Genomic DNA, 26,388 nt, shown 5'->3' with positions numbered 1-26,388 from the left:
TTTCCATTGGTTGGCAGACTTGGCACCTGCTCATTCGCCTTTCAACTTGACGTGAACTACAAGTTCTCACATCATTAGAACCAATGGTTTGGTGTAAAAAGTATGTTTTGTGATTACGATAAACATATTTGTTTTTACTTTACTTTTGTGGGATGAGAAATGAACAGTTTATTTTTGCGTGTTTATTAATTAAACAATGAATGTAAGATAAAACATTCATGCTGACTCTATATCATTTTTACTGTGAAGGAACTATTGGGACATTTTATAAATCATTATTGTGTCATCATTAATTGTCATAATTTATTGTGGCATCATTAATTGTCATAATTTATTGTGGCATCATTAATTGTCATAATTATTTGACTCCATACTTTTGTCCTTATAAATTCACGCACCCTATAGCGTGGGAGTATTACAAGTCCTGTTGCGACATTTGACCAATCAGAGCCCTCAGTCTCAGAATCAGGTGAACGTCTCCGCCCACCGCTCGCTCATTGCAATGAAGAAGGAACTCGCGCGTCTTTAAGATTAATTGATGGAGGTCGTGTGTACAAACCTTTAGATTTTTTTTTTACTTTTTAAACTACTTTACCTGGCACGGAGGCAGAAGACGAGCGTCAAAGCAATATTGAACGCAAAGCGGGAGGACCTCGAGGTCTGCGTGGAAATACACACATCTCTGAACTTTCGTCTGTTTTGTCACGGTAAGACACGCGCACCTGCACTTGCCATTTTTTGTGTGAAGTCCGTATGTGACCTGCTGTGAATTTCTTTGTAATAATACGGATATTCTGCCTTCCCTGTTAAAACCGTGGGAGTGAGTATTTTCTCTTTGTATTTTGAGTCACTTAATTTATAGTTAACTTACTTATTTTCTGGTTGATATCACACTTTTTATTATTTGGGTATGGTTACTAAATTAGTTTATTAGAGCTCAGGTGGCGTCTACGAAATACTGATGAGTGTCTGTGTATAATATCATATATAATCTGTGTGTATGCATGCATGTATGTGTTTTTGTTGTTGTTGTCTGAAATGTCATTATCCAGAGCATATCCCACACTTAAATATAAAACTTCAGATATTATGTTGGGTTTATCTAGTATTGGGCTTTCCAGTTCAGCTGTCAAGAGCCCATGCGGTTCCTGTATGCACCTGTGTGGAGGGAAGGTGTCTCATGGCAACAGGCGTGTCGAGGCTTGTATTAAAGATTACAGTATCTAGGCGGGCAACTCTCTCCATATAATTAGACCAGTATACCCTGAAACACATGTTTGATTAGTTTCTCTTTAAACATGGAAGGGAGGCAAAGAACGCTTGGGTTGATTGATGCTTCACCAGAATGATGCCTGAATTCATGTACAGCATTCGAGTTAGTGGTTTTTAGGGACCATTCTGCTTAAAGTAAGCTGTTTTTAACATATGTATAAAATCCAATTATAAATGTGATAATGTGGTCTTTATTTATTGATTAAATTGCCTGCTGATATTCACCCTCAACGATGCAACACTACTTTTTTTAAATTTACATTTTATATGCTGCTGCAAATATATATTTTTATTCTTGTATTTATTTCAGTTTATCAAAATATTTTTAAATATCAGTATAATAAACGTATTTATTTTCAGACATAAAATGATACTAATTTGTTTGGTTTTTATTTGCTTTGAATTATCTTGTAACTCCATAAGCAATATTTATGCAATAATAATTACTGAGATGATGTGGATCTTTGAAGTATCCAAGTCATTTTTGCAATTTCAGCACTTTTCACTTCTTCTTCATCTTATTTGTCCTTTAAGGGATAGTTCACTCAAATTAAAATTCTGTCATTTACTCGCCCTCAAGTTGTTCCAAACATGTATGAGTTTCCTTCTGCTGAACACAAGACATTTTGAAGAACATGGGTATCCAAACTGTATGGGGAAAAAATACTATGGAAGTCAATGTGTTCCATCAACTGTTTGATTACCAACATTCTTCAAAATATCATCTGTTGTGTTCAGCAGAAGAAAGAAATTTATTCAGGTTTGGAAACAGTTTGAGGGTGAGTAAATGATGACAGAATTGTCATTTTTGGGTGAACAATCCCTTTAATGAATGAAATTATACGCCCCGAATACACAGCCACAGATGTGTACGTTTATTACAGAATAATACAATTTGAAATGCACTTCTGGTAATGGTATCAAGAACAATTGTATGCAATTTCTCCATTGTATGCATCTGAGTTGAACTGTTATGTGGTATATTACTGTACATTGTTCTGTGGCTCTGCATTTCTTCGTTTATCCACCCCCATGATTTTATGGGCTGTCCTGGCTTCTGTGTCCTTAATGTACAATGACTGCTGACCATTGTGTCCCAACACTCACCCTCTTGTTCAGCTCCGAGTTTGCTGGAGAGGATGGAGGATGGTCCAACTGCTGATTTAAACTTTTTGTGTTTTCTAAGCACAATACAACTTTTCATGCTGCCACCATAAATAAGCCATTCTTGCATCATTTTTGCAACATTTAGGTTCCATATCTCATCATGTCATACTGTCTAGAAGGAAACGGTACTGTGAAGGTGTTTGATTGATCAATTATAAATTCAGTCTGACATGTGGCGTTCGAGGCTAAATGAAAGATGTAAAGGATAAAAATGGTAGATTTTACAGTAGTTGGTCATTGAGGGTTCTCTCCTGTTTACTCTTTGTAATTGTCTCCTTAGGCTCTGATCATTGGCGGTGATGGAGTTCACATCCACAGCTGAACACTTGTATGACAAGTGGATCAAGTTGATTGAAAATGCAGGTAAGAAGGTTTCTGACCTTAGAGAAGAAAAAAAAACAATGTATGACCTGCAACAGTCAGATTCTGAAAGTAAAAATCCCATTGAAAAATTATTTTGTCTATAGGGGAATTGATTTTGGGCGATAACTTAAGCTCATAGCTCACAGTAGGTCTGTCTTTAATGATTTGTTTATTGATGGTATATGCTTTTGTTGAAGCCATCAGCCTGCATTATTTCATCTTATTTTTTGACAAACATTCCTCATGCCAAAAGAACTCTTTAGTGCCCAACCATTCCCATGAAGCACTGCAAACTGACAGTCAGGCTCCCTGCGCTCTTAAACTTAAATAAACAAATATATTATATCTTATTATATAATAAGTATATATTATATCTTGTATTACATTTTGCTATATACATACAACTGTTTCTATATACATAATCAACATATTTAAAACAATAGCTTTAAGTTTCTGTCATTAAAAAAAAAAAAAAAAAAAAAAAAAACAATGCTAGGGTTGGTTCATGGCTCTATAATGGAGATCTCTATTGGAAAAATTAATGGAAAAACTTCCGCAACCAAGGTTGCTAAAAAGGGGTTGGTAAACGTGGTTTACACTGTTTAAAATCATTAGTGCATCAAATTACATTTTTTTTCTTTTTTTTCTTTTCTTTTAAGTTTAGAAGACTGATTCTGTTACTGAGATTGTTGAAACGTCAGTTTCTCATACATCAGTGTAATTTTTCAATCTCAGAGAATTATGGTGCACAACAACAACAGCAATATCGGACGTAGATCAGTGCACAACCTAATGCAGTTACAATAGATGTTGCTGTGCATGGAGACATAACACGGAGTTCAGATATTCTTGTGATGTGATTTCAGACCCGAGGACAAAAGACTGGCTGTTCATGCCCTCTCCTATCCTGCAAACGGCTATTATTTTATTTTATATCTTCTTTGTGACATCACTGGGGCCCAGGATAATGGAGAATAGGAAACCGTTTAATCTGAAGCCGCTCCTCGTCATCTATAATTTCAGCGTTGTGGCTCTTTCTCTTTACATGTGTTATGAGGTAAATATCATTCTTTTTGCTAGCAGGCAAACCTGTTGTGCGTTTTGCTTGAGAGTTTACAAAGATACTTTTTTTGATGAACATGTATTATTAGAGTCCATTGAGTTATTCTGCCATTTCATTTTTTGTTTCATGCTGTTCACACAAATAGCTAATGTGTAAATGGGTGGAATGAGTTTACCTACAGCGTTCAGTTTACTCAAAAATTACAATTTACTCTTCCTCATGTTGTTCCACAATTATATGATTGTCTGTCTGTGGCTCACAAAAGATGTTTTGCAGAATGTCTAAAGCATCTCCTTTCCATAGATTAAAAGTGGATGTGATTCATACTACCAGGCACTAATTAACTTGTTTGCTGTATTCTACATCTTCTGAAGCCATGTAGTAGTGTTGTGTTGAACTTGAACAAACTGAAGATTTTCACTAAACAACTGATATTTTCAGAGCTTTTGTTAATTTTTGGTCCTTTTGGAAATTTAGTTTGAATCAGTCCATTTTTGTTGTATAGAAAAAATCAGTTTAGACATTCAGTTTAATAGACCTAGAGTTTTTCTTACCTTGTCAGGTATTTATAATGAGCTATTTTTTTCTTTGTCTATCTCCATATAAATGGTATGGCCAAAGGTACACTTAAGTTCTTGAATTTCAATCAAGCCTCTTACAGCCGTATTCTTTTTTTTTTTTTTGCAGTTTGTGATGTCAGGCTGGGGAACAGGTTATTCATTCGGCTGTGATCTGTTAGACCCCTCTCAATCGCCACAAGCCATGAGGGTGAGAGCAGAAGAAATGTTGCTTTACCTGCCGTGTGAAAACCTCTGCCCTGGTTTTTTTTCTCATGTAACCTGGCACCAGGCTTAGGTATTTGGCTTAGATGTGGTTGGCTTCATTTGACTTAAATGTTCCACAGAACCATTCAGACCTCCTGCAATACACTTATTTCTGAGTGATATTATTGTATCCTTGTCTGATGAATTTGTTTTGTATTTGATAGTTTGTCGGGCATTTGTGCTTGATCTATATTTCTCATTCTCCAGATGGCATGGACTTGCTGGCTCTATTACTTCTCCAAGTTCATTGAGATGTTGGACACAGTGAGTGATTTTTCCTATTTATTACCTTGATTTCATGACATCTGCATTGCTACTGCTACTGAAGCAAACAGCATGTATAACGGCAAATAGTTGTCTGTCACATCTTTGACATACAGTGTCCTCCACTAATACTGGCACCCTTGGTATAAAATGCGCAAAGGTGGCTATGAAAAGTAAATCTGCATTGTTTATCCTTTTGATGTTTTATTTTTAAAAAATCACAAATTTTGACCTTTCATTGAAGTAAAACAAAAATTGAAAGTGGAGGGAAACTCGCATTATGAAAAATGTTTTTTTCCAATGCATGTTGGCCACAATTATCGGCACCCATAGAAATTCTTATGAGTAAAACATCTCTGAAGTATATTCTCATTCATATTTACGTTTTTTTTTTAGCACACCAGGGTGACTAGGAACATGAAATTGTCGAGCCATGACGTCCTTTTCCACAGGAGTTTAAATATGAGGAAACACAAAGGCCAAATTCCCTTAAAGGGATAGTTCACTTTGAAATTAATTTTTGGTATGTTTTAGCTTACCTCAAGGGCAGTGGTTCTCAATCCTGGTCCTAGGGAGCCACTGCTCTGCACAGTTTGTATGTCTCCCTCATTTAACACACCTGATTCAGATCATCAGCTCGTTAGGAAAGAGCTTTATTAACTGAAGTGGGTGTGTCAGATGAAGGAGACATATAAAATGTGCAGAGCAGTGGCTCCCTAGGACCAAGATTGAGAACCACTGCTCAAGGGCATCCAAGATGTAGGTGTCTTTGTTTCCGCAGTAGTTTCAATTTTTATATTTTTATCAAACCGTTCTTGTCTGTCAGTCATATAATGCAGGTCTATGGTCACCACCTCAAAGAGCATGCACAGAGAAGTCCAAATTAAACATGATTTAATGACTCGTAAATGTAAGTACACATTGATGGCCTAAGACACGAAACGAGCAGTTTGTGTGAGAAAACGAACAGTATTTATATCGTTTTTACCTCTTGTAAACACAGCCACGTCCAAGTGATCTGAGGGCGCGGGCGCTTCGGTCTTTTCCGGCAAGCGCCGGAAGTGATCTCTCGCGCGTGTACGTCACTCATACAATTTTATTTATTTATTTTTTATTGTTTTCTTTTACGACGGTTTAAACATCCCGGATAAGCGCAAATTTTACCATTTTAATTAGCCGTCTTACCTACAATCTCTGTTCTGTGTAAACAATGAGTGACGTACACGCGCGAGAGATCACTTCCGGGGCTTGCCGGAAAAGACCGAAGCGCCCGCGCCCTCAGATCACTTGGACGTGGCTGTGTTTACAAGAGGTAAAAACGATATAAATACTGTTCGTTTTCTCACACAAACCGCTCGTTTCGTGTCTTAGGGCATCAATGTGTACTTACATTTACGAGTCATTAAATCATGTTTAATTTGGACTTCTCTGTGCATGCTCTTTGAGGTGGTGACCATAGACCTGCATTATATGACTGACAGACAAGAACGGTTTGATAAAAATATAAAAATTGAAACTACTGCGGAAACAAAGACACCTACATCTTGGATGCCCTTGAGGTAAGCTAAAACATACCAAAAATTTATTTCAAAGTGAACTATCCCTTTAATCATTAATCACAATGAGTAAAAGCAAAGAATATAGTTTGGATGTGCAGTAAAAGATTGTTGAGCTTCACAAAATAGAAAGTGGCTATAAGAATGGCTAAAGCATTGAAAATCCCCATTTCCACCATCATTAAGCAATATTTGAGAATCAACTAAATTAACTTCCAATCAATTAAAAATGTTAGAAATCTGCCTGGAAGAGGACGTCTATATCGTCCTAATCCACGGTGAGGAGGATAGTTTGAGTGACCAAACATTCTCCAAGGATCACCACTGGGAAATTGCAGGGATTAGTTGAGTCTTGAGTCTTTTAAAAAAAATGTATTATCAAACAACACCTACATCACATGTTGTTTGGAAGGGTTTCAAGAAAAATCCTCCTTGCTCATCCAAAAACAAACTCCAGCATATTCAGTTATCAGACACGACTGGAACTTCAAAGGGGACCTGGTTCTATGGTCAGATGAAACTAAAAAAATAGCTTTTTGGCAGCAAACAGGGATAAAAAATACCCCATGCCCACGGTTAAATATACTGCTGGATCTTTAATGTTGTGGGCCTTTTTTCTTTTTCTTTTTTTTTGCTGGAGGTCCTGGACATCTTGTTCAGATACATGGCATCATGGATTCTAGCAAATGCCAACAGGTAAAAAATCAACCTGACTGCTTCTGCTAGAAATCTTATAATGGGCCGTGGTTAGATCTTCCATCAGGACAATGATCCGAAACAAACATCAAAATCAACACAAAAATGTGTCACTCAGCACAAAATGAAGCTTCTGCCATGACCGTCCCAGTTCCCTAACCTAACCCTATAGAAAATGAGTGGGATGAACTGAAGAGAAGAAGCACCAACATTGGGGATCTGGAGAGATTCTGTAAGAAATGGTCTCTGATCTCTTGTCAGGTGTTCAGAGCTGGCGAGCAGAGCTGTTATCTTGGGAAAAGGACATTGCAATAATTGGGTGTCGATAATTATGGCCAACATGAACTAGAGAAAAACATTTTTCATAATGTGAGTTTACCTCCACTTTTAATTGTTTCACTTCAATGAAAGGTTAGAAGTTTTTGAATGAAAGATCAAAAGGAAAAAAAATGCAGATTTTTTGTTTTGCTCATATTTACCAAGGGTGCCAATATTAGTGGAGAGGACACTGTCAGTCAGCAATATTATTAGATGGTAGAAAGTGGCAATATTGTGAATCAGAGAGACAAAACTAAATCTATTGGATGGAAAATTGGAAGCTTGCTTTTCTTATATAGAAGCAATATAACTTAAGCTCTGTTTAAATCATCTATCTATGGCATGCTGTTAGTTACCACAGAAAATAATTTTGGCTAATTTGTCAGTAAGTAAAAGTGCTTTTAATAGACATGGGGCAGTTGCATTGGATTTTTATTGAAACTATACATGCAAAATACCTCTACTACCAAATGTTGTTTGAGTGATTGGATCAAAAACATTTTAGACTCCATTTAAACCTGAAAGGTGTATAGTGCTGTCCTTTGTGTACAGATCACAGAAAACGAATGTTAATACCGGGTCTTTTATCTGTCTTTTTTGCCCAGATCTTCTTTGTACTGAGAAAAAAGCAAAATCAGGTGTCCTTTCTACACGTCTTTCATCATTCCATCATGCCTTTCACTTGGTGGTTTGGAGTCAGGTTTTCTCCAGGTATGTCTTTATCTTTTTCCCTGATTGCAAGACTTAACTCTTTCCCCGCCATTGACGGACAGTTCCGTCATTTGTGAGAAAACGCTTCCCCGCCATTGACGGAATTTTTTAGCTTTACGTGTTTTCACTGTTATATGGTAGGGGGTGCTATGACACATCTACTGAAAGAGTACAGAATCTCCTGATCAAAACACATGTGAAGAAAAATCAGAAACAAGCGGGATCATATGCATATGTAAAATAACGCGATCGTCAACATTAAACGACATAAAAATCAAAACCGCCTAATGTAACTAAATGAAATGTCGACCCAGGACAAGCTAAAGGACTGTGCATGCATTAGGGGAGTTGATGGAGTCGATCTACTCCGTTTATGTTTTGGTCATCGTTCTGAATATGATCCAGACGTAGTCTTTGACAAAAACTAGATTTTCTCAGCTTTTTGATCAATTTTTTTTTTTTTTTTTAAACTTACCCACATTCAAGTGTTGATTAAAAAAAATGCATGAAGCTAGAATAAACATGTTTTTTTTTTTGTTTAAAAAAGAAGCAAAGACTCTGTTCTTTCTTTTGACATATTACATGTTCAGGAATTCATACAACAAAATATTCTGGGGGGGCATGATATTTTTGTGAAAATGATAAAAAATGTTGGTGGTGGCTGGCAATTTTTTTATTTTATTTTTTTTATTAAATTTTTTATTAATGCTGGCGGGGAAAGAGTTAAGATGCATTTCCTTTTTTTGTTGCAGGTGGTTTGGGGACATTTCACGCCCCCCTAAACTGCGTTGTTCATGTCATCATGTATACATACTATGGACTGTCAGCCCTCGGCCCTGCCTTTCAAAAATTTTTATGGTGGAAGAAGCATCTAACTTCAATACAGCTGGTATGTATTACAACATTTTTCTATAGTGTGGCTATAGAAATTAATTTAAAATCGCATAGGATGTGGTTTAGATCTGGATTTAAAAATCTTGTTTTTTGGTGTTCATACTAACCGCTTAACTGATTTGAATCGGATTTGACACGCATTGTATTTTTGCTTGTGCTCTTTTCTCAGATCCAGTTTGTCATCGTAACCGGTCATATTAGCCAGTACTACTTCATGAAAGAATGTCCTTACCCATACCCCATTTTCATCTACCTCATTACTCTGTATGGCGTCGTCTTCCTCCTCCTCTTCCTCAACTTCTGGTACCATGCATACACAAAAGGCAAAAGGCTTCCTAAAGTCCTGCAAAACATAACAATGCTACAGAACAACAATGACATACACCTCAAGAAAGAATAACTGGTGCAGTGTGACAAACCAATCAGCAGTGACAATCTACCTAAAACGGCCTTTTGGCTACATTTTTATAAGCATATTTATATGTACACCATAAAGTTTATCTTGATGCCCTAGGAAAAAAATGTTACTTTACAGACTGTGTTTTTCAGTCTTGGCTGGATCTTGCCTTCTAACCTCAGCTGGGCATTTGAGTTGAACTCTGGGTCATTGCCCTAAGGGGCTGCTTATGTTTCTACTCATTTTCCTCATCATTTTCTGCATACTGACGTGTTTCCCCTCCCTGTTTAATGAGATGTGAATGAGTCAGAAGCCTCCCAGCTCCTCACTCATGTCAGTCACCTCACTTTTATTGCCAATTTTTTTTATTGCTATATTTAGATTTTTATGTCTACCACGAAAATTCTACCACGGACACTAGGTGCTATATCCGTAATGCATATTTATGTGCTTTTCACCCTCTACATGTGACATTGCGTGAATGGTAGCAAGTACGGCAACTGTCCTTGAAGGAACCGATGCATTGATCTCATCTTGCACTATTGGTGAAGAAGGACTGGAATTTGGTTATCTTTTTATTTTATACATCGTATCGTAATGAATGTCTTGGGCTTTATTGTCCAGGACAGGAGCCTGCAATTTTTGTATAAATTTAGTATGTTAATTGACTGTTTTAAATATTTATGAAATAAATAAATAAATAAATGCTGTATTCACTTATGTTGGTGGTTTTATTTTATTTTATAACTGCACCTTCTAATGGGCTGACTAAACTTTGGGGAATTTGTCCCAAGAAGTGAACTAAATTTCACAACACCTGGGGGCATCCAGAGATAAATAAAATAATTGTATATATTATCTTTCAGTTTGTGGTTAATCTGTTGTGTGTCCATTTAGGGTTGTGTTGGTTTTAAATGTGGATGCATCCTATAAGATTTTAAATACCCAATTCTCAGTTTTATTATAAGATCACAGCTCCCCCATGTGGAGTAAAAGGTTGTAGTAACAATCAAGGGGTAAAAGTGTCTGGGAATTTTGCAGTCTCTTAACATTTGCTTTTAACCCCTTAATTATTTTGTATATTCTCTTTACTTTGTTTGACACTAATGCAGTTTTTTCATGATTTGAAATTGGAGACCTTAATTTTTTTGGCATTTGTTTTTATTTTGCAAAAAAATACACTATTTGCATTATCTTTGCAAGGAAGAATGAAGTCACAATGGCTTAATTCCTTTGCAAATGAACTCCGCTAATTGTAATAATGCCTAAATTATGCTTTTTACATTTTCAAATATTTGAAATCATATATATTTGTATTTGCAGGTATGTATTAATAATGATGTCCTATTGTAACTGTACTGGTGGAAACCAATATCAAATGGTTTTTCTATTTGAAGTTACCATGTAAATGCATCTTAATTCTGTCTGTCTTGAGAATGATGCTGTGAAATCTAAAATACAATGTTTTCCAAGCTTGTGCATTCAAACTAAAACTGCTTCCTTATGCAATGGAAAACTTAAGCATGGTAAGTGAGGTTTGTTTGAGAGGCTTTTGTAGTAGAACAAACATGTATGAGTGGTTGCCTCGTGTTTGCATAAAACAGGAAAACAGAATTCTCCTTAAAGCATTTTTCACTGGTGCTTCATGGGTAATTTTGGTCTAGCAGTTAGAAGTAGGTCACTGTTCTCAAAATGTGTGAACTACAGCAGGTCAGAATAAATTTGGATTCCTGTGAAGAATGCTCACTTTTGTTTGGTACTCCTGCCTTTCCCCACACTTCGTACTTTGTCATTTTGTGGTGGGATCTGCTAATTAGATACATTTGCAAAGTGAAACCCCTCTCAATGTCACCAAATAATTAAATAAAAACTACTGACAAACGCTGCAGGGAATTTACTGCACGAATGAACACGTTAAATGCTCCACAGCCCCCTTCATCAAACGGTGTTATTTCGAGAAATCAAATCGGCTACATTTAGGTCTTTTGTTCCTTTTTGATACTGTTGTAGAGATGCTGCAATGTTTAATATTGTTGTTTTTAATGTTTGGACATCATTGTGTGGAATTGAGTGATTTGGACGAGCATTTAGTTAGACAAAGACAAACCAGTTTTGTTTTTTTTAGCTGCCAAGAATGTTGTTGACCGAAGGATTGTCAAACAGATGTGGTAAATTGTTTACTGATGGTGATCCAACATCCTCCATATTGGGACTGCACAGCTGCATGGTCATTACTGATTCAACAGATGTAGTTTGGAGGCAAAAAAATATATAAATAAGAAATGTGCACATTCTGATAGCTGTTAATGTCACCTTAATCTGGTTGTAAACCCTCTGTGGTAGGCCAGTGGTTTAGAGGTATGTGGAGGGATTTGGGGAATTTACAAATAAATGTGTCCTTGCTGTTGGGTGATATTTCATGCCTTCTGAGGCCATTTCAATTCCACCTTAAGACTACAAATGACTTGACTTTGCTGGTTGATTCATGAATAAGTTTGCCAATAGGTGTTTCTCAGGAAAAGGTTTTTTTTCTTCTTCTCACAATTGCCCCCAGAACTGTTAAAACCTAAAGACAACCAAGGACACTCATTAAAGAGAGAGGAAGCTCCTTACCCAGGAGAGTTTTGTTTTTTTGTTTTTACTTGCAGTATTAAATTGTTTTTTGTTTAAAACGCAAATAATTGTAATGGCCACTCAAATAATATCAAGTATTCTGCTTATTGATTTCAAGTGTAAAAGGAATAGGCCTACATTTCATATTTGTGGTTGATTTAAAGGGACAACCCCCCCATTGTACTTTGTTTGTACGAGTATGCGTCTCCGGTTGAGAACAAAATATATTTTAAAGGTGAAATTTTCACAAGATGTAATATAAATCTATGGTGTCCCCAGAATGTGTCTGTGAAATTTGTGCTCAAAACACCCCCCAGATCATTTATTATAGCTTGTCAAATTTGCCCCTTTTTGAGTGAGCAAAAACCATAGACTGTAAAAGGCAAAAACCTGCCTTTTTTGTGTGTGTCCCTTTAAATGCAAATGAGCTGCTGCTCCTCGCCTGCATGCATTCAGGCAACTGCCGTTTCGGATACAATAACAGAACAGGCGAATAATCACAAGTCACCCAAAATCTCAGAAATAACCAGTAATGGAGTGCAGCATTAGGAAAGACTCAGGAAGAGGTTGCAACTTTTCGACTGCGCCTGGACGTTTCTAAATGGTTAGTGGATACATTTATGTGGTTGTTGTGGAGTTACATTGATTCATCTCATCGTCATCGACTTGGATGTAAGTTACCTTCATGTTTAAGTTTTACACAAGTTGACAAAGTACCCTGGCCTGAAGTCTTAATAAGACAGCTGTGACTTTTTTTGGTCAAATAGGGTACTGGTCTGTGCAGCCAACGAAAGAACACTGTGCATGCTTTGCTCGAACTTTTGGCACTGCGTTTGAACCATAGACTGTAAAAAAAAAGGTTAGAACCCATAGATATACACACATAGCGTATATATCTATGGTTAGAACTAGAAGAACCATAGACACAGACAGTAAAAGGGTTAGAACAACCCAAGCGTGCCGCACATGAAAAGTGAAGCCAATTTAAATTTTCTCGATCGCCCCCCGGTGGTTGGTCCCAGTATAGGTCATAAACCTTCCCTATGAAGTCTAATGGACGCGATGGAAACTAAATCAAATTACACTTAGAATAAGTTTTTTTCCCGAAGATGTTTTCAGTCATTTTAGGTAGTTTTTATCACGCTGGTGTACGTTTAAGTGTTCGTTTATTTCTAAATAGGTTTGGTCCTCGTTAGTTATTTGATGCTATAAAAACGGGAATGTGAAGTCATGATTGACAGCTTCTCTAAACATTGAGGCACCAAAGGACTTTTAGGGGGATTTTCGGGAGGAGATTGGAGCTTCAGCTTTAATTTCTACACACGGAAAAAGTCAGGTGTTCATGATATGTCCCCTTTAAAGAATGTTGGTAATCAAACAGTTGACGGTAAGTTAGCCAATGACTTCCTTTTTTTTTTTTTTTTTTTTTTACCTACTCTGCATCAACTGTTTGATTACCAACATTCTTTAAAATATCATCTTTTGTGTTCAGCAGAAAAAAGAAACTCATGCAGGTTTGGAACAACTTGAGGGTGAGTAAATGATGACAATTTTAATTTTTGGTACTTATGGGGCTGTGGAGGTATAAGAAAGTTTGGTCACTTGAATTCACTGCATCAGAAAGCTGCTTGAAAGTGTCTTCTGTGTGAGCTGTGCTTCATACATTACATCGTACACTGGACAATAGACCTTTTTGCCAACAAATTTTCACTCTTGAAATTTTCAAACCTGTTTTTCTTTGCCTTTAGAACCCAAGCAGATTTTAGGCATAATAGAACCCTTGTCAAGTTGTCACCATTCACTTTCATTGCATGAAACGCAAGCAGAAACAAATTGTGAAAATCATTCATGAATCCATTCTTACTCACACTCGTCTCGTTCAATTCAATGCAACAATTTATGTAAAAATGTAGACGTATTCTGAGCTATAAAAATGTCCAAGAACAGATGAAAAAGTCCACAAGTTAACTTGTGTGTTATGAATGAATTAAGTCTTCTGAAGCAGTATAATAGCTTTTTATACGACTAAAATTTAAGTTATAAGTCATTAATAATCTTACCCTTTAATAGAGATGTCTTATATTCAAATTTGGTCACAATGCAAATAATTAATAAGTAATTAACATTGATGCCAAGTCTGTAATGTGAATGATATTTGAGCGCTGCAGCATGGGAGAAGATTTTCAGAGAATAATGGATTCCATTTTTGTCTGTACATCACACAAGACTATTTAATGGCTTCTAAAATCTAGGAACATGTATACAGATGGTTTTAAGTGATTTTTGTTTGTTTGTTTGTTTTAAATTCATGTGCCCTCATAATCTCTTGCAATGACGACATCTCTTCTCTGATTCAAATTCAATTCAATTAAAAAAAAAAGCTTTATTGTCTATCCCCACAGGGGGGTAGAAAATTGTCTTTAGACAAGGGCTCAACAAACAGTACAATACAAAAGACAACCACACTATTTAAGATACTCCTCCCCTCCCCTCCCCTCCCCTCCCCTATTTCCTATTTAAAATATCAATGGCAGTCAGAATAAAAGTCTTCTTATACTTGGCCTTTTTCACCAAAGGTACTTTATATCGTCTACCAGATGGAAGTACATTAAATGAACTATGCAGGGGATGAGTAGAGTCTGTCACAATAACAGACGCTTTCCTTTTCACTGCCGCAGTGTAAAGATCAGACAGAGTTACTTGTTTCTCACCAATAATTTTACCAGCCATAATTATAATCCTTAACAGTCTATTGTTGATGAGTAACAGCTCTGTAAACAGTAAACAGCTCTGATGAGCTGTTTACTGGCGCAAGGAAGGGACAACCTGTCACTCACATGACATCACAGCAATAGCAAACCACAACCATGTTAAATGAACTAAATTAATAACTTTTTTAAAACAAAAATGAAACATCACTGAACTTAAGTAAGCTGAACTGTGAGGCTATTATCTTCTGGAAACAAACTTTTTTGCATTATTTTCCTGTTATCTCTGTAAAGCTGCTTTCAAACAATCTGTATTGTAAAAAGCGCTATATAAATAAGTGACCTGACAACCATCCAATCAATTCCTGATGGGAAAAAAATCATGTCTGGCACTACTTTTTTATTTTTTATTTTTTACTTGTTCGAGAAGCTGTTCGGATATACGCTACAACGGGAAGAAAAGACTTATCGCAATGTCGGACTTTAAAAAACAGCTGAGTTGTTGGTATTCATTCAAATGAAAATCGCAATTGGTTTAAAAGCGTTTTTACCTAAACCTCACCATAGATCATTGTTTTTGTGTATTGATTTTTATCCCTATCAAGATGGATAAAAGTGTTGTCAACACTGCCTCTGACATACTGTGAGATCAGCATCATACTTTTGGACTTGTCTAATATGTTTGTGTTTGGGCTGTGCTTGTGTGTCCAAACATTCCAAGCAGATGGGAAATCATGACAGACATGGGTCAGAAAGACAGAGCTTGGTACTTGGTCCACAATATTTATAAATACGTTTGCTGTGTGCGTAAATGTAATTCCTGATAACTCAATTTCCCTTCAAACAATTCATAAACAATAACAAACATATCACATAGGAACTCCAGACAGTGCCTCACAAAAATGTTGGTAATCAGTTTATTTGAAGTGCGTCACAGCTAGATATCCAAGAGTAATTTATTACGAAATGATTTGTTTGCTTCCCTTGCCCGCTAGAAGGTGGCCAGACCCTGAGAACATAAACTACTGGGGCGAGATAACTGGACTATGACGATATAGAGCAGATTAACTCCATATGTGTGACTTTTTGGGCATTAGTTTGTTTTATTATATGGTGCTGATCTGTAGTATTTGATTCTGATCGGTCGATCTTGGCGTTCAGTGGTCTGATATTTCTACAATTGCCCATGGCCAGCCCACTTCTTCAGCGGCCTTGGTTCCCAAAGTATTTTTCCCATTAATTTTTCCCATTGGGATTTTTAATAAAAGTCGTCTTTTTAAAGAGTTATAAGCCATGAACCAAACCAACTGGCTATGAGGTGGACCAAAACATTAAAATATTGGATTTGAAGCAAAAAATATTTTGAAAATCGAAAAGGTACAACAGGACAAAGGTGTATTTCTTTGTAACACGATTTTTAATTGAAATAATGTGGAATGAGGGTTTTAACAAAAGCATATACCATTAATTGACACCCACAACCCTGAAGTTATTGCTAATAATCAGTCATGCTGTATGCTAATATTGTTGCAGTGTCTTGAAAATTGAGTTGCAATTTTTTTTTTTTACTCTGATAGAATGTCCTGTCCTCATTTATTTGGTGGGAAAAAAAACCCTAAATGGCTAATTTAAATTTCTTTAAATTTAGTAAATTCTGTCATCCAAATTACAAAATCTTGTTTGTGCTATAGCTGCTAGATAAACACTCATTTATTTATTTTTTTGCTGCTCAGACATGAATGTTGTGACCGTTGTCCCATGTGTTTTTATGTTATAAATTCAGTGATATTTTGCCAAACAGATTTTATATTTTTTGTATGTTACCTTTTTGCATTGTTCTTTTTTTCGTGAATCGGTTTGTCTCATATCACTTCACTGTTTGATTTTTGTCATTGGGGCACGTTGTCACTAAAGATGATCTTGTGTTCAGTGAACTGTATCTTTTCCCCCAGGGCAATGATGCTGGAAATGCTCAAAAGCTTGTTTTTGTGGCTCTGACTTTAAGGTATTTGCTTCTGAAAAATGCAGAAGACAATTTAATATATAAGTATGAAGTGTGAAACTAGCCCCGTTCTCCTCAGATCACTAACAACGAGGCAGGGACCAGTCAAAGGGCATGTGAAATAAGAACTACAGCCTCCAAATGGACTCTAGAGGTAAACCGTGCGAGCAGTCTGACGTCCAATTTTGACGATTCATTTCCAAAAGAAAACACTCAGCTGATTGCATATTCCCATGGTAGAAGTTCACATAAACACTTCTATTGCTCTTGTGTTTGATAATTTGAGATGTATAAGTATCCCGCTGTGATGCTGCAGTGGCCCCTGCTTTTTAAAACGTCTCTCTGCTGGCTACTGCTGGAGGAACTTTAGGGAGGGGTGGGGAGAGATGGAGCAGAGCTCTCTGATTGGCTGAGAGGCTGGGAACTCTGATATTCTTCAGTCCTTAAACCAAAGAGCATCACAGCACGAGGCACAGTGTCACAGGAAGCAAAGGGGACAGATGTTTCATTCTGTTTCAGCTGGTCCGTATCGCAGTAACAACCGGAATCAGTCTCTGGAGGATTGCATCTGTCATTTCTGTTCCTTTTCTCTTTCTCCAAGGAGAAGAGTAAGTTCCCATTCACACTTTATTCACTTCCTTTTTCTTCTATATGTACTTCCCAAAGGCATAGAATGTTTCTGTACCCTACAAGTGTGTCTGCTCATGCTTTTCTTGTTGTCACCATCCATCTGGTCTAGCATGTGTCGTCTTTAGCTTTAAGGCATGTGGAAAAGGATAGGCAGGTGCAAGGTGACTTTTGGGCACCTGACCCGTTCAGCCAACTCATCGTTGTACTGCATGCAAAGGGTTCTTTTAGAAGAGAGACATTTTTGATGGCATTTGCATCCTTAATCTATAAATAGAGCACCCAAAGCAGCCTGCTCTCACAGTGAACTGTCTTATTGTATTATAATCATAGCAAAGAGTGAGGCATTATGGTCTACATGCACTTTTGTTTATTGGGGCTCGTATCCAATTCATACTAATACTGTTTTCCTTCCTCATGTCAGTGTTTCCCCTCGTAAATGAAGCCATGTGTAAAATCGAGCCCATGGCTGTGTGGAAGTGATTCTGACTTTGGCTTTTTACTATGCAAAAATGCTCACTTCATGTGACATTGTTTTTAAGTACAGCGAGATGAAGTTTTGTATCAAAATGATTTTTGAACTACTTTCAATGATACTTTCAATGATTCAAATGATACTTAAAACATTTTCACATTATACAAACGAAACAAACTGTAATACTAAACAATCCCCTTATCCCCTGTTGCTGTTATGCCAGTCAAAAAAAAGAAGTATATAACACTATATACACTCACCTAAAGGATTATTAGGAACACCATACTAATACTGTGTTTGACCCCCTTTCGCCTTCAGAACTGCCTTAATTCTACGTGGCATTGATTCAACAAGGTGCTGAAAGCATTCTTTAGAAATGTTGGCCCATATTGATAGGATAGCATCTTGCAGTTGATGGAGATTTGTGGGATGCACATCCAGGGCACGAAGCTCCCGTTCCACCACATCCCAAAGATGCTCTATTGGGTTGAGATCTGGTGACTGTGGGGGCCATTTTAGTACAGTGAACTCATTGTCATGTTCAAGAAACCAATTTGAAATGATTCGAGCTTTGTGACATGGTGCATTATCCTGCTGGAAGTAGCCATCAGAGGATGGGTGCATGGTGGCCATAAAGGGATGGACATGGTCAGAAACAATGCTGAGGTAGGCCGTGGCATTTAAACGATGCCCAATTGGCACTAAGGGGCCTAAAGTGTGCCAAGAAAACATCCCCCACACCATTACACCACCACCACCAGCCTGCACAGTAGTAACAAGGCATGATGGATCCATGTTCTCATTCTGTTTACGCCAAATTCTGACTCTACCATCTGAATGTCTCAACAGAAATCGAGACTCATCAGACCAGGCAACATTTTTCCAGTCTTCAACTGTCCAATTTTGGTGAGCTCTTGCAAATTGTAGCCTCTTTTTCCTATTTGTAGTGGAGATGAGTGGTACCCGGTGGGGTCTTCTGCTGTTGTAGCCCATCCGCCTCAAGGTTGTGCCTGTTGTGGCTTCACAAATGCTTTGCTGCATACCTCGGTTGTAACGAGTGGTTATTTCAGTCAAAGTTGCTCTTCTATCAGCTTGAATCAGTCGGCCCATTCTCCTCTGACCTCTAGCATCAACAAGGCATTTTCGCCCACAGGACTGCCGCATACTGGATGTTTTTCCCTTTTCACACCATTCTTTGTAAACCCTAGAAATGGTTGTGCGTGAAAATCCCAGTAACTGAGTAGATTGTGAAATACTCAGACCGGCCCGTCTGGCACCAACAACCATGCCACGCTCAAAATTGCTTAAATCACCTTTCTTTCCCATTCTAACATTCAGTTTGGAGTTCAGGAGATTGTCTTGACCAGGACCACACCCCTAAATGCATTGAAGCAACTGCCATGTGATTGGTTGATTAGATAATTGCATTAATGAGAAATTGAACAGGTGTTCCTAATAATCCTTTAGGGGAGTGTGTGTGTGTATGTGTGTGTATGTGTGTGTATATATATATATATATATATATATATATATATAATTAAAATAAGTTACAATACTAAGTAAATTATTGTAGATAACCCAGTTAAAAAAGTGCATACAATATTGCCATTACATGTTGTATATTCTTACACCATAGAAATCATATACAAAGCAACCTGAGCTTGATAAATGAACGCCTTCAAGATATGTCGGAAAAATATTCCCAGATCTGTAAAAATCCCACTGGTTTATTAGCAATCTCATACCTAATTTTATTCATATGTAACATCAACTTGTGTAAAACAAAAAGATGTAAAAAAAACTCACGTGTACTGGAACATTTGAACAAGATCAACATTACAAGTTCATTTTACAATCCAGTATTTTTCAAAAATGGGAAGTTTAATAATCCATCATGCACTTTTACGATGTGCAAAAATGCTGAATCTGAAACAAGAAAACGTTCAAAAGGGCGTGAAATGACATATGATGTCAAGGAGGCCAGATAATGATGTCATTGATGACACCACCCTTTCCCCTCTAAAATGTCATAAGGAACCAATTAGGAGCACAGATGTTTTAAAGCACAATATCACTGCATTTATAGCCATGCTTTAATTAATGAACAGCCTTAAAGTTTGTAAGAGGTACAGACCACTGCTGCTCTCTAACACGTCTCCCTCACGAACTGTGAACGTAATGCTTCAAAAGCTTGCGTGTGCAGAGGTAACCTTTCATTGGCTGTCTGACTCCCTATGTTGCTTTGTATATTTAAACACATCTCCCATCCACATCTTTGTAGTTCTGCTCCTTTTGCCATCAGTTTCCACTATGTGCAGTGTGTCCACATTAAGTATTTTATAATTTGAGGCATATTAAAATGGTCGGAAAGTGTGTAGGCATGTCTGGGGATCAAGGCAAACACGAGTTCACGCTGTTGTTTCATGCTAAGAAATGAATGAAATAAATTCACGTTTTAAAGGTCAATCTAAAGCTGACAGTTTGCTGTTTCTGTGTCCTGTGAATGTTATTTGAGGGCAAATATCCAGATCAGAATGTACCTGGATAATCCTCATCTGTTAAATCAGTGGAAGGAACCAGTAAGGGTCCCTCAGGCGGCGGCATGAACAAATGAACTATGACAGGCCACACGATCTCTGTGAGTCTAGTTTGGTCATTTTTGTTAAAGGTGCACTCCAAATTTTTTTTTTTATGTGAGGATATTTGAGCCGCAGCTCTTTAAATGATACATATGAAGCCCTCTGGTTTCCCGTTGGTGGTTATCCTTGTATGCAATAGATTTGCAATCACATATTTGAAATATGACTTTTGCCTTTCCAATGTAAGCATACAAATATCCTTCCTCATGGAGATCACAAAGAACTTTGGATTAAAATACACTGAGATATTTTTAGAAGGATTTACTTGAAAGCTTTTTTTCACTCAGTAATTGCTAAATTTCTTAATTACAAAGAAAAGCAAGTAACACATTTAATGAAATGTGGCAGATTATTGGAGTATGTATTTGTCAATTTAATAGTACTTTTAAAATGTCTTATCCTGTACACTCACAAAATATGAGGACTCATATCAGTAGTTTAATTAAAGCGGTTTTATTTTTAATGTCCCAGGTTGTCTCAGAGTCTATCATCTTGGTCATATGACCTACTCTTTATCTTTAACCCCCTTTTTATCATGGCTGATTAATTTTAAAATGGCTGATTAATTTTAAAATGGCATATGGTCAGCAAAAAATGTTATGATGCAGCATCCATGCAACTAGGTGTCAGTATAACTCAATGCAACAGTTTTTTGCAGATTGTAATGGTAAAAGTTTGTTGACATATTAACTGTGGCCTAACATGTATTACAAAAAACTAAATGAAAGAAATGTCTCTTACATTTACATGTAATTCGTTACCAGACAATCTGTCACAGGCTAAATTTAGGCAGATTACTATTAGCGTATGTCAAGGGCGTCTTGGTTTTTATGACAGCTTTTTGATCTTACATACATAGATAAGTTCCTCCCCAACAGTATATATGGAATAAGAAAAACCTTTGCTCATTTTCCATTTTAAGATTGCGTTTTAATGTAATTCCTCAAACATCCTGTGCGCAGAGGTTGAAAAGCCTTTTCTGAACAGCATTAAAAGGAAAACAGTGCAGCCATTTTCCTCAAACTCTCTCATGACACATTAATAGTTCAATAACCTCAGCAGAAGCGCAGATGGCAAGGCATCATGGTAATAACTGACATTTAAACGTGTAGTAATGGCAATGCTGAGAGACAAAAATTAATATATATGACCATAATGTGGGTTTGTGAGCCACATCTTGCTAAATTATCCATATGAAGCCCTCTGGTTTCCTGTTGATGGTTATCTTTGTATATAATAGATTTGCAATTACGTATAGGAAATTACATGGCTTTTGCCTTCACAATGTAAGCTTTTCCCAAGCATACAAATATCCTTCTTCCTCGTGGAGATCACAAGGAGAAGAACGTTTGATTAAAAACATCAACATTCATCATTTATTTTCTAGAGGATGCCGTGGGTTGTAAGTGATCATATCAACTGTCAGTGCTTGATATTATTTTTGGCTAAAGTTCATCAAAGAAATCTGTGGAAAAGGTTATGTTGTGCTTCCCATGGAACATATTCCATAAACAATAATTGACTTATGCCTATTTTAGCCTGTCACACTCACAAATATTTGCCTGGGGAAATAATTGTTTGAGAGAGTTTACATTTTCAGCAGTTACTGAGACATGCTGAGACTCTTTCTAAAAACACAAATTTCCACTGTAAATAGTACAATGTAAAGGTAGCTGTAGTTTTATGATTAAGGTTTCTAGATAAATTAGTCAAATTAGCACATAGCACAAGAATTATAGCTGTTAATAAAAATGATAAACAGCATAGCAATATTATGTAATGAATACATTTGATATGAGTTTTAGTTTATTCATTATAAATCATAATATAAAGTTAGTTTATAGCACTTTTAGCTGCACTTTCAGCATGCTAAACACATGGGAATGTACAGTGTGTGAGTTTATTCTGCCACATCATAGCCACTAGATGGTGATAGAGACTTTATAAAGACTATTTAGGGTACATTTTCATTCCATGGACGTTATTTCTCTTCTTTAGGGTGTTACTTGAGACGTTTTATGTTGCACGGCTACTTGCAATATTACTAAGGAAATGCTCTGTAAGAAAATATTGTTTATAGCATTCTTTCAAAATTTGGTTTTAGTATGTTGTTTTTATTTTGCAAGTTTAGCTTATCTAATTCTGTATATTTTTGTTGAGTCTGTTGACTTCAACTTCAGCTTGAACTGAAAACAAATGTTTTTTTCCCCCATTCAATCTGTTTTGAGTGTTTGGTGTGTGTGTACAACGGTGTTAAAGAGTCCTTTGATTTTTATTATCCATATTGCCTTTATCCTATATAGTCCTTCCTTCCGAGGACCTTTTGCTCCACATTTGGGGTAAAATGCCCTCCTAGATGCCTAATTTTTAATGTAAAGCATTTCTTTTGAGACTAAATTTGTCAGAAGTTCAGACCTTTTTGATTGACATATTTCGGGACCATATTTTCCATAAGGGGGCTTTTCAGCCCATTGGACCCTATATAGGCGCCCTATATTCAGTTTTGTGCAGGAAAAAGAGGAGGAATCCAGTGAGAGAAAATAATGATTTCACTTGAGAATTATATTCTGACTGATGTCACTATATACTGCAACAAAGCCTTTCCTAGCCAAATAATAATGCATTGGCATGAATAATCACCCACTCCTAGAATAGAAAAATTGTTTTAGGTTCTTGAATACCTCACAGCTATAGGAATCTCAATTTAACATTATTTAAATATAAGCATGGAAATTCATCATTTTGTTAGAGCATGCCAGAAGAAAATATGGAAATGCTAACTTGAAGAATTTAGATTATGTGTCAAAGATTCTGTTTGGTTTTTGTCTTATTTGAAAGTGACTTTGTAGAACTGGCCAACTTTAAATAGGACAGAGTTCGTTTCGCCTCATGAATTATTTATGAAGCACTAATTTAAGAACTGAAGTGTACACAATTCCAAGGTCATATCAAATACTTGCAATGATTATCATAATCGTAATGAGATATGTGACACAGCTCAGTGTATGTAAGTGTACGTGTGGCATGCTGTAGTCTATGCTTCTGAAAGCAATTATTTATTTTCTCATGCGAAACTGGCACTTGAACCGTTGGTTCCTTCCTAGATTATCAGCTTGTCCCCAAGGACCACAAACTCACTGATGAAAAGAATAGTACATTTATTCAAATGCAATTTGATGCAAATGCAAACAAAAGATGTTTTTGTATGCTGGTAGTTTCCTTCCTAGTCAAAATGGGATTTGAGCCAAAATGTGGACATTTGGTCTTGTGGTGCATGTGTGTCATCACTGTATTTTACTAGAGTCTCATGGTTTGTGTGATATCAAGCAGGATTTCATCTACTTTTATGTAATTTATTCTAGGCCTTTCTACATTTTGAGACTGAAACCTCAGCTTTTATCTGGGGGACAAACAATGCAAGAGAATGCCTGCAGTGGAGAAAGTCAATTGGAGAGTGTAAGTGCACTGAAATCATTCATGCCATACACATGCACAGACAATTAACTTCCAATATGTGTAACTTTTATCAATTGTACTGGAGATTATTGTACTGGAAATCATTGCTGCTTTCGCCTGTGATGTAGTACAAAGTCATCTGAAACCTTGCCTACAGAAGGGTTTGAGACTGTTGTTTTAAAAAACCCATTAACTTGTTAAATGGAACAGCACCCCATGGGTTATTTAGTACTTACAAACAGGTTGGTGGCAGTGATTAATGATCTGAGCTGTGAAGCAGTGGTTGTCCAAGATTGAAACCCCAGAAGCAGTGACCCATGAACTGAAGGGTTTTTTGTTTGTTTTTGTTTTTAAATTAATGCACTTATTCAGCAGGGATGCATTCAATTGTTCAAAAGTGAGATTTGTAATGTTAAAAAACCCTACATTTCAAATAAATGCTTTTCTTTTGAACTTTTTCAAAGAATCCTGAAAAAAATGTAATATGGTTTCCACAAAAAATATTAAGCAGCACAACTATTTTCAACATATTAATAGTTTTTTTTTTTTTTTTTGGAGCACCAAATCAGCATATTAGAATGATTTCTGAAGAATTATGTGAAGAGTGGAGTAATGGCTGGTGGCTTAATTTATTCAAACAAAGTAAAATATTTATAAATTTTTCTGTGTATTTTCGGAACCTCAAAACTAAGTATGTTACTTCAGAATTATTCTGCTTTTAGAACAGAAACATTTCTCAATAGCAGTCATTCTGGGCCCACTTTGCATATTTTTTTTTCACAATGAATCCATTGTCCCTTAGAAAATTCTTTATCTTGGTCTCTTTTACACATTCTGTTGACTATAAATAACGTTGCACCTACATGTCTACTAACTCTCATTAGAGTGTTAGTAGAGTATTAGTAGACTGGTAATGTTAGGGTTAGAATAAGTTGACATGTAGTTGCAAAGTTGCTTAGTCAATACTATAGAATGTCTGTCAGAGGACCATCAAGAGTTAGCAGATATTAAGCAGACAGTCTATACTAATACTCTAATGAGAGTTAGTAGACATGTTGTTGCAAAGTTACTTATAGTCAACAGAATGTTCAAAAGGGACCATCAAAATAGTGTTACCAAACTTAGTGACTGCCATTTAGTGGTTTGGGAGAATATAAAATCAAATTTCTTTTTGATGCAGTCCTAATGCCTTATATCTAAAATATGTACAGAATATACAGAACTAGTCTCAAGGAGGCAGATGAAGTGTAGTCTTTCATCGGAAAGATGAATGAATTGAGATTTGTCATTGACCTATTGTCTCTAGCTCTCATCGCTTGTAATCACCTGTGTAACCCGCATTACTGCTCACGTTGCAAAAGCCCGGGGCAATGCTGAGGCTTTATTTTTGGTGCTTTAGCTCTGTATTTCAGGACTTAATGAGGTCTAAAATAAGTTTTTTTTATGGACTCATTTTAGGCACTCATTTAGAAGTGCCTTTATGTGTGAGTTACAGCTCGTCTAGTCTGTTTTAATTTTCAAAACAGCCTTTTCACAATTAATATTTTTCATTAAATGTGCAATTTTTCTTTAGTGTTTGAATAAGTTAAACTGTCTAGGCTATTTACCTTCCCTGAAATTCTTATGAACCCTTTCAGATAGCCACCGACTGAATCCCAGAGCAATTCTGAAGATTTTGATTTCAATATACAGTAAAAGAAGATAGGAAAAACATCTGCTTTGAAGTCTTTTTGTTAAATATCATCAAATCTCTCTTGATAAAGTACCTCATTTGTGTGCTGGTCTTTACCCATGCGACACCTTAATCATTTCCCTCTGAAATCACATTTACCAATCTTTCAATGCAGTGGAGCGCTACAAAGCATCAGTGACGATAATTAAAATGTTGATATATTCAATGCCTCTGTGAAAACACTGGTAAATGGATCAAAGGTTTACATATTTACTCGCTTATTTATTTATGAGTTGGCCGATGGTTTATAACCCCCCCCACCCAGAGGTAAATTCATTGTTCATGAAGGCCAAGCCTATTTTAAACTCTTTCAGTTCACATTGGACACCTTGTTTTGGCTTTCAACACAATTAAGTAATTAATAATATATGAGGTGATAAGGTGAATGTAAACCTCATGAGAGATATTTCTATAACGGAACACAAAGGAAAATGTCAATGTCAGAAAAGAAGCAAATACTTTGAAGACCGGTCTTTGAGCAAAGGTACTCTTTCATTTCCCCCTTCAGTCAGAGATCTGAATGGGGTTTTGACTTAATTATTAAATAATTTATCTTTCAGGATAATTTAACTTTTTCATTGGATTTTTGGGAGCCAAAATCAGTGCCTGAA

The 26,388-nt window shown here is 36.5% G+C and overlaps 3 protein-coding genes across 3 annotated transcripts in view; 2 read left to right on the top strand and 1 right to left on the bottom strand.

Moving 5' to 3' along the window:
- Positions 1-26,388, bottom strand: part of ndufaf2 (NADH:ubiquinone oxidoreductase complex assembly factor 2) — a 148,013-nt gene that overhangs the window by 11,156 nt on the left and 110,469 nt on the right. The window lies entirely within an intron of this gene.
- On the top strand, positions 632-10,245 carry elovl7a (ELOVL fatty acid elongase 7a). The gene is made up of 8 exons (XM_056259564.1): positions 632-707; positions 2,720-2,802; positions 3,669-3,859; positions 4,553-4,633; positions 4,897-4,953; positions 8,129-8,234; positions 8,987-9,123; positions 9,298-10,245. The coding sequence occupies exons 2-8, from the start codon at positions 2,739-2,741 to the stop codon at positions 9,526-9,528; spliced, it is 867 nt and encodes a 288-aa protein (XP_056115539.1). The 5' UTR covers positions 632-707; positions 2,720-2,738; the 3' UTR covers positions 9,529-10,245.
- LOC130091590 (cAMP-specific 3',5'-cyclic phosphodiesterase 4D-like) overlaps positions 17,330-26,388 on the top strand; it is a 168,939-nt gene continuing 159,880 nt past the window's right edge. The window contains exons 1-2 of the mRNA XM_056259537.1: positions 17,330-17,456; positions 23,952-24,045. Coding sequence (XP_056115512.1) covers positions 24,004-24,045 — 42 coding nt within the window. The 5' untranslated portion in view covers positions 17,330-17,456; positions 23,952-24,003. The remainder of the gene's footprint in view (positions 17,457-23,951; positions 24,046-26,388) is intronic.

The sequence above is a fragment of the Rhinichthys klamathensis genome, unplaced genomic scaffold (genome assembly GCF_029890125.1).
Source record: "Rhinichthys klamathensis goyatoka isolate OS25496 unplaced genomic scaffold, OSU_Roscu_1.1 h1tg000169l_1, whole genome shotgun sequence".
In the NCBI taxonomy this organism is placed as follows: domain Eukaryota; kingdom Metazoa; phylum Chordata; class Actinopteri; order Cypriniformes; family Leuciscidae; genus Rhinichthys; species Rhinichthys klamathensis.
Note: the sequence above shows the minus strand (reverse complement) of the source record. Positions and strands in the feature narration are given on the sequence as shown.

What these genes read in the sequence shown, in the direction of transcription:
- elovl7a (XM_056259564.1), top strand. Translation starts at nt 2,739, where the DNA reads ATGGAGTTCACATCCACAGCTGAACACTTGTATGACAAGTGGATCAAG. An exon ending in CTCTTTACATGTGTTATGAG is followed by an intron (nt 3,860 to 4,552) that starts GTAAATATCATT and finishes TTTTTTTTGCAG; the next exon opens with TTTGTGATGTCAGGCTGGGG. An exon ending in ATCTAACTTCAATACAGCTG is followed by an intron (nt 9,124 to 9,297) that starts GTATGTATTACA and finishes CTCTTTTCTCAG; the next exon opens with ATCCAGTTTGTCATCGTAAC.